The sequence below is a fragment of the Montipora capricornis genome, chromosome 10 (genome assembly GCF_036669925.1).
Source record: "Montipora capricornis isolate CH-2021 chromosome 10, ASM3666992v2, whole genome shotgun sequence".
Classification (NCBI taxonomy): domain Eukaryota; kingdom Metazoa; phylum Cnidaria; class Anthozoa; order Scleractinia; family Acroporidae; genus Montipora; species Montipora capricornis.
In genome coordinates this window covers 67,220,603-67,235,602 of record NC_090892.1, presented here as the reverse complement: position 1 = coordinate 67,235,602, position 15,000 = coordinate 67,220,603, and the positions used below count along the sequence as shown (strand labels likewise).

At 40.0% G+C, this 15,000-nt stretch overlaps 2 protein-coding genes across 3 annotated transcripts in view; both read left to right on the top strand.

Moving 5' to 3' along the window:
- Positions 1–14,480, top strand: part of LOC138019802 (uncharacterized) — a 38,112-nt gene extending 23,632 nt beyond the window's left edge. The window contains exons 4-6 of one of the 2 annotated variants that reach the window (XM_068866693.1): positions 5,731–5,811; positions 7,608–7,854; positions 8,152–14,480. In XM_068866693.1, the coding sequence (XP_068722794.1) occupies positions 5,731–5,811; positions 7,608–7,854; positions 8,152–11,884 (4,061 nt within the window). In that variant the 3' untranslated portion in view covers positions 11,885–14,480. Of the gene's footprint in view, positions 1–5,730; positions 5,812–7,607 lie in introns of both variants that reach the window. The other variant, XM_068866692.1, reaches the window with a different exon arrangement.
- The window catches only part of LOC138019844 (uncharacterized), a 290,417-nt gene that overhangs the window by 61,469 nt on the left and 213,948 nt on the right, over positions 1–15,000 (top strand). The window lies entirely within an intron of this gene.

Sequence of the window (15,000 nt, the reverse complement as noted above, 5' to 3'; positions counted from 1 at the left end):
TCCGGGGGGTTTTCGACAGCATTTGGTGCAAATATCGGCGAGCGGGGGCCTTGAGCAGAGCTTAGACGGGGATTTGCATTTTGACGCCAACTTGAATAGGCACTCAAAGATCACTGGGAGAGCATACGGTCTCAAAATGGCGGCTAAGTCAAGTTAAAATCCATTCTTTTCATGTTTGTAATTGGCTCTCAGTTAAATTCTGGGTTCAATCTGTAAATAATATCATTTGTTGTAGTGGAATTAGACAAAGATTATAGTTATGCTTGATAAGCGATTTATTTATAGCGTTGACCTTTTGTCTCAGTATTTCCATTGGAATGCAACGCGAACCTACGCGTAGAGGCTGACAGTGATACTACTTTATGATTTTGTAGATGAACCTTGAAAATTTTATCTCCGATGGGTTTCGTCTTTTTGAGTATCTACATTACCACGGTCTGCGTAATGGTCGAACATGCAAGTTCCTACCAAGGACTCTTACAAAGGTCTACTGTAGTTCACTAGATTTTTTATTTTCTTTGCTATAGTTTTCAGAGTAGTTTCAAAATTTGTTACCGATGAAGGGTTATTTCAAGAGATTATCAAGGTAAGAGAGAGAATACCCCGTATAGGCTTTCTACCAAAGGTAATCCCTCTTAAGTTATTTTTAGACATGTACATTCAACCTACGAATCTAGATGCATTTAGTTTATCTACCACTGTCAGAAATATCCCAAACAGAATATGTGAGACAGCGTCAAAATTCGAAAAGAAATTCTTAAAGTTGGCCGTCGTAGATCACGTTTTCTCGAATATGCAGCCAATGTGGCCATTTCGCGTTGTTGTTTTGTAAAGAACGGCAATGAAATGAACAGGATTATAACCCTCGCCTACACAGCCATTGTACTCGTTGCCGTTGCCGTTCAGGTTTGCTTATTAAATTCCCTAAAACCGAATAAACGGCAAAATAACGAACAGCCAAAGAGTACAAAGCAAACGAAGGCCCAGCCGAACAAACAGGCAGCTGAGAGTGCAGAAAACATTTCTTTCAGGTAGTTTTCGAGAAAATCGCTTGGGCGGTCCACGCATCGCGCGAGTAACATCCTCGGAAGAACTGGGCACCATGTAAGAGGGATTACCTTGGGTGTAAGGCCTATAGAGTGTTTTCACATAACGTCACGGCGGCCATGTTGGTGTTCCAAAACAAAGGAATGGCAGCCATGATAGTGCATCAAGCTAATCCTCTGGGATTTGAACTCTATTTGTATGCAAATACTTTCTTTGTTTCAGTAATCCAATATGGCTGCTGGTCACGTGAGTGAACATGTTCCATATAGGGAATCTACTCTCTTACCTTGGGGTAATTTCTTGGTTATTTGCAAAATGTAGCTGGATTATGAGGCCATAAAATTTTGGTAATAAGCCATTTCCTTTGTGAAATTTGTATAGCTCTTTGAGAATTGTTGTGATAGTGAACCGTTGTAGTCGGTTGAGTGTACTTTAGGTTGGGTATTCTTATGCATAGAGGAGAAATAACTGTAATATTGTCAGATTAAGCTGCTCGTCAAATGAATGTTTGGACTTATGTCGTTGTTATCTTAATGGTTTTGACACCAAGGAAACTGGTGTTTTTATTCCCATTTTCAGGGCTGTGCTAAACCCAGTGATTAATATTACCGTTTTTGGAGAGATTGTAAAGTTTGGAACGCCAAATCTGTAACTCAAGTTAGATTTATTTGGGCTTTATGAGAAATGGACTGCATTGTTGATTTTCATGTTTGCCAAAGTTTAATTTGAGGTAAAATTTCTTAAAGTATATTAATTTTGGGCAACATTGTGCTTTATAGTTTTGGAAGTACTCTATCGTCCCGGGTGCGGGGGAGAAAAGTTTGGTTTTGACGTACAAAATTGCCCCGCATAGCGGGGAATTTTCTTCATTTAGAAGGCAGGCCTGGTCTAATGCCCCGCTATTCCCCGGGTATGGGGGTGCGGGGCTTTCCACTGACTAGTGCATTACCATTTAGGCAAAAAATCCGGGAATTTTGCTTTGAGGTCAAATGGAAAGGCAGTTTTCCTGAAAACCTTTCGGAAATTGTGGACAACCTCCAGAGGTATTCCCTTTTCTCCTTTCGGAATGAAATCGGGGAATTCCCTTACCATTTGCGAGAATCGTTCCGTTTCCAGGCCCTTTCTCGCAAGATGGAGTAAAATATGCGGGATGGAATTCCGGGTAGAAAATGGTAAGCGCCATTGTCATCCGGTTGGTTAATAAATCCGGAAGCAACGATCATTCAGTCCGGATTATTGCACCCAGTAAGTCACGGAGGGTTGTGGGTTCAGCTCGGATTTTTCCGAGTTCCCATTCGACGATGCATAAGATCTTTCGTGTATTTCAGTAAGTCCAGCCACAAAATATTCGTAGCACAATATCCTACGAGAACAAAGTTTATTCGCATGTTAATTCCTTGAAGGCTTCATAAATACAAATACGATCGCGAACAGCCTACTGCGTACAAAGGCCTATTAACTAATAAAAGTGGCATGAATGCGCAAAATTACCGTAACTTACAAAGAATTTAGTTATTCTCCTAAGTTTGTACACTTAAAGGGGCTAGGTCACGCAATTTTAGGCAATTTCAGCACTGATCGAATGGTCATAGAATTAACTAAAATATCAAAATAACTGTTCAAAACTATAGAAGATCTCTAACAAAACGCAGGGAAGCCAATAAGGGACACGGATGAACAAAACTGGAGAGAATTGCAATGGATTGAATTTGGGTAAATTTGAAAAACGTCGGCCCACCGTTTTTCAAAATTACATCATTCTATATTAAAATGTCATTTACAAAGCTGGAAAATCATTCTCAGTTGTTATGTGGCTGTGATTTTGAAAATGAAAGACTCTTGCTCTGCCAATTTGACGTTTAGAGCTCATAATTAACAAAATTAAACAAAATTACCTAAAATAGCGTGACCTAGCCCCTTTAATTCTGACTTAACAAATTGATGTCAGTTTTTCTTGGGTCTGTCCTGTCATTGATCATGAATTTCTTCATAACATTGTGAAAGTAGTTATCGCCTCGTGGATCCGCAGACTACTTTAACCATGTTATGACGAAATTCATTGTCAATAACAGGACAGACGCATGAAAAACTGACATCAATTTGTTTTTTACAATAAAAAGGCAGAGGGGCTGTCAAATTAAGTCAAAACACGAGAAGAACGCGAGACAAAAATGCGAGAAACTTCAATTTTATTTAATCTGACACGACCACATTCACAACTTGCCTCGCTCTCTTATTGGCTAATGGTGACAGATCGACGTTTCACATAATTTTTCATAAATTAAACTCTTCGAAACGCATAAATTATAGATTTATGTGTCTGTCCGCTTATTGACAATAAAAATTAGCCAATGAGCGCGCGAGAATTTTGCAGTCATTGTAAAAATACTGCTTTCATTCTCGCTGGGCCTCTTAGCCATCTTTCAACGCTTTGCGGCTTCGCGAATGGGTTTTTGAAGTTTGTCAACATTAAGGAGGCGTGACTGTGATTGGACGACTGAGTCAATCATATCGGGAGACCAAGAGGGCAATAAAAAAATTTGTTGTTGACAAATTACGGTCTGCCAACCCGGTAAGGCTTTGTTTGTTTTCCAACGGTCGAAGCCGTGGCCGCTTAATCGATAAAGCGAATCATGCGGAAGCTGTTTTCTTACGATCGAGTGAACAAACTACCGCCTGAGGTCGCTCGCAGAACTGCTATTGCGTTGATGGTGGGTTGAAATGAAATTTCAATCTGAGCCCCAATCTTTGTCAATTGAGAAAACGAGAAATTGAAAAATGGCTGCAATCGCGTTGGATCTGAAAAAAAAAAACACGGGAAGGAAGCCGCCCACAATTGCAATAAGGTTAGGCTTTTTAATTGAGAATTTTTTTTATATAATTGTCTTAAGCCTTTTATCGGAATTCCCAGACAAATCCTTACATTATTTTCCGCCAGGTAAAGGTACACCTTATTTAACGTCGGTAATTCCTTTACCCTCTACAGCGAGGGTATTCTCCCAGGAAGCCGACGGTGCCCCCAGTTTAACCCCCTCTTTCCATGAGTGCTCCGTTTTAAGGGTATTTAAAGCTACTTAGGCTACACTGAGCTAAGCTTAGGCTACACTGAGCTAAGCTTCATATCCCTTTATAAAGGACCTTTAGTGGTCAACGCACATTTGCCTATAGAGCAGTTTCTCTATGGAACTCCTTTGACGAAGGTTTACAATCTTCCACCTCAGTCAAGGCCTTCAAGTGTTCTCTGAAAACCAGCATGCTTAATGAAAGAGACAATTTGTAGATGATTAGGCGTTAATTCGTAGATATGTAGATATTAGTATATTTTATTGTTTTTGGACTGATATTAGTATTAGTATTCATATCGTAAATAGTTACTGAAAAGCCTGGCAAGGAGTAATTATTAAAGTCATCAAGTCATCAAAGAAGTCGAAACAAGGACGTGAGATCCGGGGATCGAACTCAAGACCTCTTGCACCAAGGCAAGGCCAGGCTTTCCCTCCCACTGAGCTTGAGGCGCCTGTGGTTTTTATGTTGTGGAAACACTGACCAGTTAATGCTCGTACCTTGTTGCATTTCTTGAAGGGTTATGCTAGTGTCCTACATCAGAGGCATACTTTGTGTGAGAATCAAAACTTGTTCTTCACATGTGCACCTTGTGTATGTGTGTTGTAACAATTTATGCCCCTTAAGTGTTCTCCAAAAATAATCATTTACGTAACGTTTTTGGCATTTTATGTTCATTCCTCTCCCCTTGTCCAAAAAGAGTGGTACTACTTAAAGGTGCTGTTAAACTGTGCAATTTTTCGTACAACTTGTCTCGTAACGCCATTGCGAAACAAGTTGCGCGAAACATTGCGCAATGTAACATACCTTGCAACGGGGCAAAAATCGTTGCAGAAAATAAAACTGAGTTCTACTTTCCGCAACGGCTCTTGTAACGTTGCAAAGACATTTTCAAGCTTTGCGCAGCGTAATATTTGTCCTGCAACTCGTGTCGCAACGGTTTGCAGCACCAGCAAAACAAAGTCATGTGATCATCGGAAACGAGACAAGTTACTTAGTGTAACACCTGCCAAGTAATGTGTTTTGCAGTGTGAGAACTTTCCTCGAACAAAATAGCAAGAAAAGTTGCTAGAAAAATTGCACTGTGTGACAGCGCCAAAGGTTTCTGATCCATCTTTGACACACTTTTCCAACCTCTGATTAGTAAATGTAAACATTTTACAAGACTATGTTAAAAGAGCAGCTGCTATCTTTTGAGAACCCAAACAACTTTTGGAATATTCACTAGAACATATTTTTGGTGTTAAAGTTTGGAATTCACCAGATTTCTGGGGAAAACAATTATAAAAACTACTCTCAATATCATAAAATCAAGGATTTCTCCTCTGCTCTCTTTAACATTTCCACTGTTTTACACTGAACCACTGGCTCGCTTTGCTCTTTGTTGTGTGATGTCTGTAATTTATAGCACTAGTAGCCTAATAAGTTTTAACCTTTTACCTAATCAAATTCCATGTTTACATGTACCTTGATATTTTTTTGAGTCAATTATTGACTTCTGTAAAGGCTTCCATTTTTTAGCTCATTTCTGGATATTTTTAATTAATAGTATTAGTAAAATTAATGTTGTTGTTTTTGTTGTTAACCTAATGGCAGATTGTGTTGATTATTCTACGATAGATCCTGTACAACCAGAAGCAAGTTGTGCCAATATTGTGTCAGCAGCTGGCAGAAGCAGCACGCACAGTCATTATGAGCAAGGTAATTTATTCAGTGATAAAAATCACTGAAAGGAGGTGTCTGGAACTTGCTTAAGGAGGCTCGAAAGGGTTTTTTCGTTGCTACAGTGTTTGTGAAACACTGTAGCAAAGACACCAAAGAAAGATACCAAAGAAGGATATTTCATAGAGTAGGCAAACTATAAATATCTTTGCAACTCTATTGTTGGGTAATACTTTAAGGGCACTTATGACTTCATATCGGTTACCATGGCAACACGCCAGGTCCAAAAAAAGGTTCTCTAAATTTCAGTTCTTTAAAATTATCTGAAAAACTAAGTAGGTGACCTATCGTTTTTATTTCTTTCTTAGAAATCTCCCTCTCTGACAAAAAGCTATCCAGTAGAATTTATAGTTTTATAAGTTCACAGAAAATTGTACTAGATAACTTACCCCGAAACTTTTTTATTTGAAGTGCCATCGTGAATGATACTTGCACGCAAAAAATCAATATAGGTCACCGAGCAAAATTTCAAGATAAAGACCAATTTTTTTCCGCAGGTTTTATTTCCGGTTCGCGCGATTTTACGCATATTTTCACTTCCGGTGTGTTGCGCTCGCTAATTTGATTTAAATTTGATTCATTCAACTGATGCGTGTTTCTTAGTTATGGCGTGTGTATGTTACGCGCGTGCGCGCAGCTGAAAACCCTTTCGTGGCTCCTTAAAGGCGGCTAAATACGAGATACAAAAACCCTCAACTTGGCGCGTCAACATTGTTTCGTTGCAAGTTTGGGTCGATGTTTCCCGTTTTTCACCTTGCATGATCATCTTGTCACGCAACAAAAACATTTGTTGCGGGTTGAAGAAAGTTGTTGCGAAAAGTAGAGCGCGGGTCTACTCTGAGCAACAAATTTTGGCTTTTTTGCTCGTTTTTCATCAAGCTCACAACTTGTCGCGTAACAAATGTGCTCGTGGACTAGCAAATCAACCAATCAGCGAGCTGCATTTCTTCAACCAGCAACAAATGTTTTTGTTGCGGGTCAAGTTGATCATGCCAGGTGAAAAACGCGAAACATCGACCAAAACTTGCAACGAAACAATGTTGACGCGACAAGTAGAGGGTTTTCGTATCTCGTATTTCGCTGCCTTAAGATGATTGTGTTACACCCCCATTACGGTTGAAAAATATGTAATGAGTGAGAGAATTTCGTGACGTCTTATTGAGATAGAGGTGGATTTTTTGGAGCAGATAGATGGCGTGTTGTTACAACTTTGTTCTGAATAACTTGTATCTTGTGTTGAAAAGTAAGATCAGGGTATCTCATCAGAGAAGTTTAGAAACCTGCCCTTTGTGCCTCAGCCCCATCTTTTTGAGACGAGAGCACTTATTAATTAGAGTAATAACATAAGTACAATGCAAGTATAAGTTTTGGTTTGTGATATCGCGCAAGCGCGTGTTCGGAAGAGGAAACTCTAATCTTGAGTACGCTATTACGTCTGGACAGGTCTCATCCTCATTGCTATTAGTTTATGAAACGTTACTTCCACCAGCGAAAAAGATATAGAATCAAGGAGGTCTCTGAAAATTTTGGATAAACAGTCGAATGAAAAAGAAAATGGCACTAGGTGTGCTTTTCTCATTGCATAAATTTTGTTTTCTTTATATAGTTCGTTGTAGCATTACGTTTTCTTATGCAAAGGACCCGGCATCACTAAGTCTTGTTCATTTTACTCGGATGATTTTAAAATGGAACTCCCCTACTGAAGATGTAACCGATTATTTTCACAGCAAACAGATGTTCGGTCGCACCATTTTTTCCTTCGTTGTTTGTTTCAGAGATCGCAGATTGTGAATCAGACATCAAATTCTTTGCCGAGCGTCACGATCCAGACACAAGAAATTGGCTGTTTGATGATTTCAACAAGTGGTTCAGTGATCCTGGTGAGTCCAGAGCTTATGTTCTCCTGGGTGATGCAGGAGTCGGCAAGAGTGTGATTGCTGGAGCCCTGGCGCAGCGCACGACGGAGCATTTAGGTGCTGCCTGCTTTTGCCGTCACTACGATGACACAAGAAATGATCCCAGGTATCTTCTTGGAACTTTGGCGAGTCAACTCTGTAAATGTAATAGTCGCTACAATAATACAGTGGGTGGGATAGATGGTGTAATCACGATGTTACACAATAATAAATTAGGAGTTCAGGAACTTTTTACAAAACTGTTAGAAGAACCATTAGCTAAGTGTACGCATTTAGCAGAGCGAAAATTAGTTATTATTGACGCCCTAGATGAGACAGAGTACGAGTCCAGGGAAGATTTCCTTTTCCTTATAAAGGAACGTTTCCCTCGTCTTCCTCATTGGCTTTTGTTCTTTATCACCAGTCGCCCTGAAGACAAAATACGGGAAAGATTGGAGAGATACAATCCCTGTGTTAGGATTTGCGCAGGCGATAGTGAACAGCGTGGTATTTATCAGCAACACGAGGGAGATATACGGCGATTTTTTGAGAATGGTGTCGATTTATCGCTTCTCCAATTCACCGTGGAAGAAATGACAAAATCTTGCAATGGATTGTTCTTGCATGCATTTTACCTTAGGAAAAAACTCAACGATCTCGCAAAAAAAGGTAAGATGGATTACACGCTGAGTGACCTTCTTGTCGACGATGTTGAAGATTTCTTTCGGGACAATTTTCAACGAGTGTTTAGTAGAGTAGGTAAAGATCTCTACGAGAAGTTGATCGGATGTATCCTAGCTGCTCCATCTCCCCTTCCTGTCTCGTTTATTCCCTTTGTTCTGCAACAAGAAAAATCGAGTCTTGATGAGCAGGAAGTAATTGATGCTGTTATGCAATTTGCTTGGAATCAAACTTCCAATGATACCGTCACCTTTCTACACAAACTGATTCCAACTTGGTTAACAAAAAATCCAAGGACGAGAGACTACCAAAGAAAGACCAAAAGAAAAGATTGTCCTCACTTATTGATAGAAAAGAAAAAGGCAGAAGAGTACCTGGCAAGAATATTTGAGGAAATACTGTCTGGTATTGTCACCGAACCTTCACCAACATGGCCATGCATAAATGAGAATTTGCAGGACTACGCTTTTCGCTTTGCCATTCGATTTCTGTGTCAGTATGGTGACCAGGAATCCGTAGGAATTGTTTTTAGGTGTTTGACAAGTTTCCATTTCTTGGAGAAAAGGATCGAAAGTGGGAAAATTGGTATCTACCACCTGCTAGAAGATTTGAAGTTTGCTTCATGCTGCCCCGCATTCACGGACTTACGCAAGAAGAATATTCTCCATGAGATCTCCAACGCTCTTGAAAGCAATGTTCATATTCTTTTGGATTGCCCTCACCTTTTAATTTCCTGTTTTCGAAGTGGATCAAAAGTCTTGCAAGAAACCGGTTTAATTCCCAAACTCTCGGGCCCGTGGTTAGAGTGGAGTGCTTTTGACTGGGAAAGCATTACTTGTCTCTCAGGCTTCAACGTTTTTGCGACAGCTTCTGATCAAAGGACGGTAGCGGCCTCAAATGGTCACTCTATTGTTTTTGTTGATGCATCTCGTTTAACGATAGTGAGTGGTCCTTTTGAGGTAATCGAAAATACAATCGACAAAATCAGGCATTTGGAGTTCACGCCTGACGGTAAGTGGGTTTTTTTCGGTAGACTGGACAAATGGTTTTCGGTTGAGCGTAAACGTGCGGAAGACTTTCCGCAGTTCTCTGGAAATGAAGTGATGTATGAGTGGAGCACTTTCACTCCTGACGATCAGTACATTGTCGTGAAAAGGATTGGCACTTTTCCGAAGCGTAGTATTGACTGCGTATCCGAGCTATTTGCTCTTTGGGCCTTACAAGAAATTCACCACGATGTTACGTTGCCATGCAATGATCATGATTTCAGAGAATTAGCCGAACGATTCCAATTCAGCAATCATTGCGGTAATATTCTCAGAAGATTAGCCCTATTCGGGCGATTCAGCGGTCTGCGCGATGATGGTTCCGAAAGATTAGCCAAACGATTGCTAGACTACCTTAAAGCACCAAAGTTGTATCAGCCTTTTAAACGGTTAGTCTCCTGTCATCACGTTGCGCCTTTTTGTGAAAAACTCCGCGAATTACTACGGTCAATTGATGATTCATCCTTGACAGCGGTTCGCCAACTGATTGTTGAACTTTATCCTCATATATTTGATTTCCAGGTTTGGAATGTACGCACTGGAAAATCTTTGTTGTACGATGTCTTTTTTCTCAGTGTTCAGTTAAACGAATTCACTTATTTTTGGCACGTAACGCACGACATAACGGTTACGGGATTTTACGGCATCATCGCTTCTATCATTAACATAGCTGTGGCAAATGCTGTTCACGCTGTTGCTCTTGAAATTTGTTCTTATGACTATTTCGACCTGCGGGAAATGGAAGAACACCTAGAGAAGCGGGAAGATATTGAGCGACAGGTGGCATCGCTAGCGAGGATATTTTTGGCATCCTCTCGAAAGGGGTCTCAACTTTTTCTGAAAGAATTGTTTTGCGTGAGTTTCATTTGCGTTTCACCACGCAAGAAATGGCTCCTCCTGGTCTTCCCTAATAAATGCAACATTTTGCGTGTGTACTCTGTATCGGAAGGAAATGAAGAACAGCATTTCCTTGATGATAACTGTATCCCCAGAGATCTTGGTGAGCCTTTTGTTGACTTCACGTTTACGAATGATGACAGCTACTTCATATATAGCACTTCATCAGGGTCATTACACGCTTTATGTCTTCAAACAGGCACAATTTTGAAAAGCGTCTCGGGAGCAAACCTTTTTTACTGCACTGATGAAAAGCAGTTTTGTTATTGGTTTCAAAGTACCAGAGGCGAAAGAAAAGAAATCTTTTTGACCGACTTTTTGAGTCCATTGAGATTTGGGGCATCGACGTTTGTACTGAAAGTCCATCCAAGTGAACCTTTGTCGCTTTGTCCTCCACTTTACGACTCGCTTCTGAGCATTTTGCCTTTTACTCACGAAACCATATCATTCGTATTGCGGTGTCTACTGGATGATTATCGTAAACAGATGCTTGATAATTTTGTGCTGTCTCTTGACGGAAAGTTAATTGCGATTCACAGAGGGAATAACATAGAATTGATTCGTTCTCAGATGGTGTTTCGCAAGAGAGAGGTTTTTACAGTCTACGAACGACAATCTTCGTTCACGGCTACACTTACTTTTTCAGCTGACTGTAAGTTGCTCCTTTTTTGTGTCCAGGATGGAGCTCGTGTGAGCGATCCACATTTCCACGAGTGGGATGTTGAGAAAGGTGAGCTTGTCTCATTCAAATTTCCTGTGTTATGTCCACCAATGGTTGAATGCTGTTGCCTTTCGTCCGACAAAGCAAGGTTAATCTTATGCGGTGACAATAAAGTTGAGATTTGGAAGTACGGCAACGGCCCTTGCTGTTTACTGGAAAGCGCCAGAGTCAGTTCTTCGTACAGCATATTTAATTTCCGTCAGTGCACCCTTTCGGTGGAGAATAATTTGCTTGCTTGCAGTATTGAGAACATTGTTGTTCTCTTCAGTCTTTGGGATCATGCGACAACTTTTCTATCCAAACGAATTCTTTGCGGTCATCTGGCAAGAATTGTGTTTTGCAAGTTTTTGAAAGTAAATCGTTATCTCATAACTTACGACATTAATGGGTTGGTGTTTTTGTGGGATCTGACCAGAACAGAAGCAGTCGCATTTGCAAAGATAACACAAGACCAGGAAAGCATCGTGAGTCTGCTTGTGTCGCCCAAGGAGGACAAAGCAGTGTGTTTGTTATCCTCAAGTCGAATTTGCGTCATTGAACTCTGCAGATTGGAAGAAGAGCCCCTTTCGAAACCAATGGAAGACACAGTGAGTTTATCCGAGATAAGTCGACAAACTGTACGGGAATTGATGTCAAAATCTGAGATTTCACCTGAAACCTCTCGTGATGAGGATTTAAGCTTATCACAGTGGATAGAGGATATGTACTATGTTTGTGATGATGATAATGATGACAAGGGCGATGACGATGACGTTGACGATGATGATGATGGTTATGATGATGATGATGATAAAGTTGACAAATTTGATTGAACAGTTACCACTTCTGAAGTAAATGAGAGTTCTCCATTTATGAAATAACATTTCTTCACGACTTTTCCACGACTCTCCAAAGTCACGGCGCATTGCAATTTTCGTCATTTTTGCCAGTCAATCATCTTTATGTTTACATGTCAGTTTTCATATATTTGGTATTTTTGTTTTCAGCGATTTACACCACACTGGAGTTCCTAAGTTTATTTCTTGCAATCCTCAGTTCGTATTGTGTCTGATGCAAGGCGACAATCATTTTTCCTTTCGTTTTCCGTTGGCTAAATGAAATTGCAAAGTCAAAAATTTTTGTAGGAGTAAGGTTTTCCACTACTGTCTTCAGGTGAATTGAATTTCAAAAGATTCCTCAAAAGATTGAAATTTTGTGCTTCCTCGTGCAATGGAGTCACCTGCTTGTTGAGAACAAAATATTAAAGGCAAACAGTTTGTCAATGGGAAATTGTCATGAACAGAACTTTACAGTCACTAAATGCCAAAGACAAACAACTGTATTCGTCATCACCCGTGGACTTGAACTCTGTGACATCACCCGTAGACGGGATTAAAATTGCATGATAAGTAAAATTGCACGCAAAAAAGTAAGAATTGGGACGTTAACCCGATGTTTCAGTGGCAATCAAACAAACAAAACAAGGGCAGCTTTATGAAGTAAAAAGAAAGGTCTCTAATAATTATAATTACGCAAAAAATAAAATGATCATTGATCTGGTAGGATTTTCCATCCTTCTGGTCAAGAAAGGGGAGGCACGAGTTGATGGGAACCTCAAAACGTCGCAACCAGCAAAATTCAGCTGGAAGTTTTGCTCTTGTTGCTGTCCTACCTTTCTCCACAAAGGGAGTGTTAGCAATCTAAAGAATTGTTTCTTGGTCGTAAATGACGGTTTGAATTTTATCACTTACGATTTTGCGCATGTTAAGTCCGTGTTTAATGCATTGAATTGGTCTCGCCGAGAATGCGATTGGCTTTCATTCCGGACAGCCACGTGCATGTCACGTGATTTCATGCGAATCTAACTCTTGCCTCTCTTGCTGAATCCTTCTGCAGGTCATTGCATTCAAAACCATTCCAAAACAAGTTCAGTTACATTTTTGGGTATCAGTTTTCAGAATTTCGTAATTTTTGCATTTAAGTAAGTTCATATAGAAGAAAGAGTTATCACCGCCTAAGAAAAAGAATTGTAGAAAATGGGTAGGTTTTGTAGAATGTGTTAGATTCATAGTATTATGAATAAGAAGTTATTTTTAATACTATTCCCGGGATGCGGATGGTTTTGTTGTATTTGCTATCTCATTTCCAAGTATTCGTAAACAAAGAGACACATCTCGGACTTCCCGCTTACAAGTTAAGCTATTGCTTGGGAGAATAGATACTTCAGGCTTAGATAAAACTATGTTCAAATACCTTTTCGGACCGTAGAAAAATTGAAACGTTGGATGAAACTGTTACAAACTATTTTAGGTGTTTAATAAGTGGCGCTGTTTTCAGCCGAGTTTGGGGTACAACCATGACCAAGTTAGTCAAAGCACACGCAGAAAATCAAATGACCCGTGCTTTACATACAGCCAGTAATAGTGCGTAGTACAGGAAAACCCTGCGTGTTACAGGTTTTTCTGAAAAAGTGGTGCAGGATAACTGATCACCAAGGGCTGAGTTTCACTAGCATATAATCACAGGCAGTATCTTCAAACTGCGAATAGTCGCGAACCTTGTTACCTTCTTTAGTGAGATCTTCGTAAGATTGATGACAGGTCATTAGCATCGCATTTACGGCAAACATCAGGCTAAAACTAGAGATTAACAAAAAAATCAAGAATCTTGTTTCGTTTAATCTCATTTCTTGCCTCTTATCTGCAGATATCGAGCACGAAATGAGATTAAACGAAACAAGATTCTTGATTTTTTTGTTAATCTCTAGTTTTAGCCTGATGTTTGCCGTAAATGCGATGCTAATGACCTGTGATCAATCTTACGCGACTATTCGCAGTTTGAGCAACTTCTCAATAGAGAAAGAATACTAAGGATCGGACAAGAAAATTTTCCAGCTTTCATTAAAGAAAAAAAAAAAACAGCAGCCTAGCTGCCGTTTCCCGTTTCACGTAAACGCAATGCTAACTGTCTTGTTATGTCTGCTAATGTAGGCCTGTGTGTAACGCGAAAGCAGCGTGGAGCGCGAGATTTATGTGAACGGCAAACGGTACACGGCAGGATACTGCTTGTCATGAAAGAATGATAATTATCTCATTTTCACTTGTCCTCCTCTCAGGAGAACTGAGTTACTGGATATCATATGACAACAAGAAAGAAATGAACTACAATCAAACAAGTTTCTTTGATTTCTGGCAAAACTCTTCAATGTTTTCAGTGCCTGACGTTTCCCGTTTTCCGGAAAAGCGATGTTGCCGGAATCTCTCTAGTTAATCGATTGCCAATCATTATTAGCCACTCTCCATGGCAATTAGATTTTGCTAGGAAGTATATATATATATATACTTGTATTTACTAAGGTTACACAAGGGATAAATGCATAGCCCTTTAGTTGTATGAAGCATATTAAAATAAAAATGTGAAAGCAGAAGTTTTACAGGACCTGTTTGGTGTTAGTTTACATTTGATAGCCAGCGCAAATCCCTAGAGTAATTGGCCCCGCAGGCCAAAACCCGAGGAGGCAAACTAGAAGTCCCCGCGTAAAAAGGGTAAATGTATAAATTGGTAGATAATGTAGGGGAAATTAATCTCAATTTCCTCAGCCGGGCGCGCAAGGTGGTATTGCTTAAACGGGCGCTCAAGTGCTATTGGTATTGTTCTACACGACCGAGGTGTTTAGGAGTCACAAAGTAGAAATTCGCAAAGAGAACCAAAATGCTGTTTGGGTTAGCGACTGAAAAATCAAGCATGGAAGCAGATCTAGCATTGAAGCAGATGTGATGCAAATCGAGTTGCCTGGCTCAGAAATTGATTTGTCCGGACACAAATCGGAAGCAGAGGCGACGATTGTCAGACGCCAATCGGAAATAGGGGCGACATGTTCAGCATAAATTTAAACGTATCACAACTGCCTTTCATAATATCTTAGGCGGGGGCAGTTGTAGTGAAAACT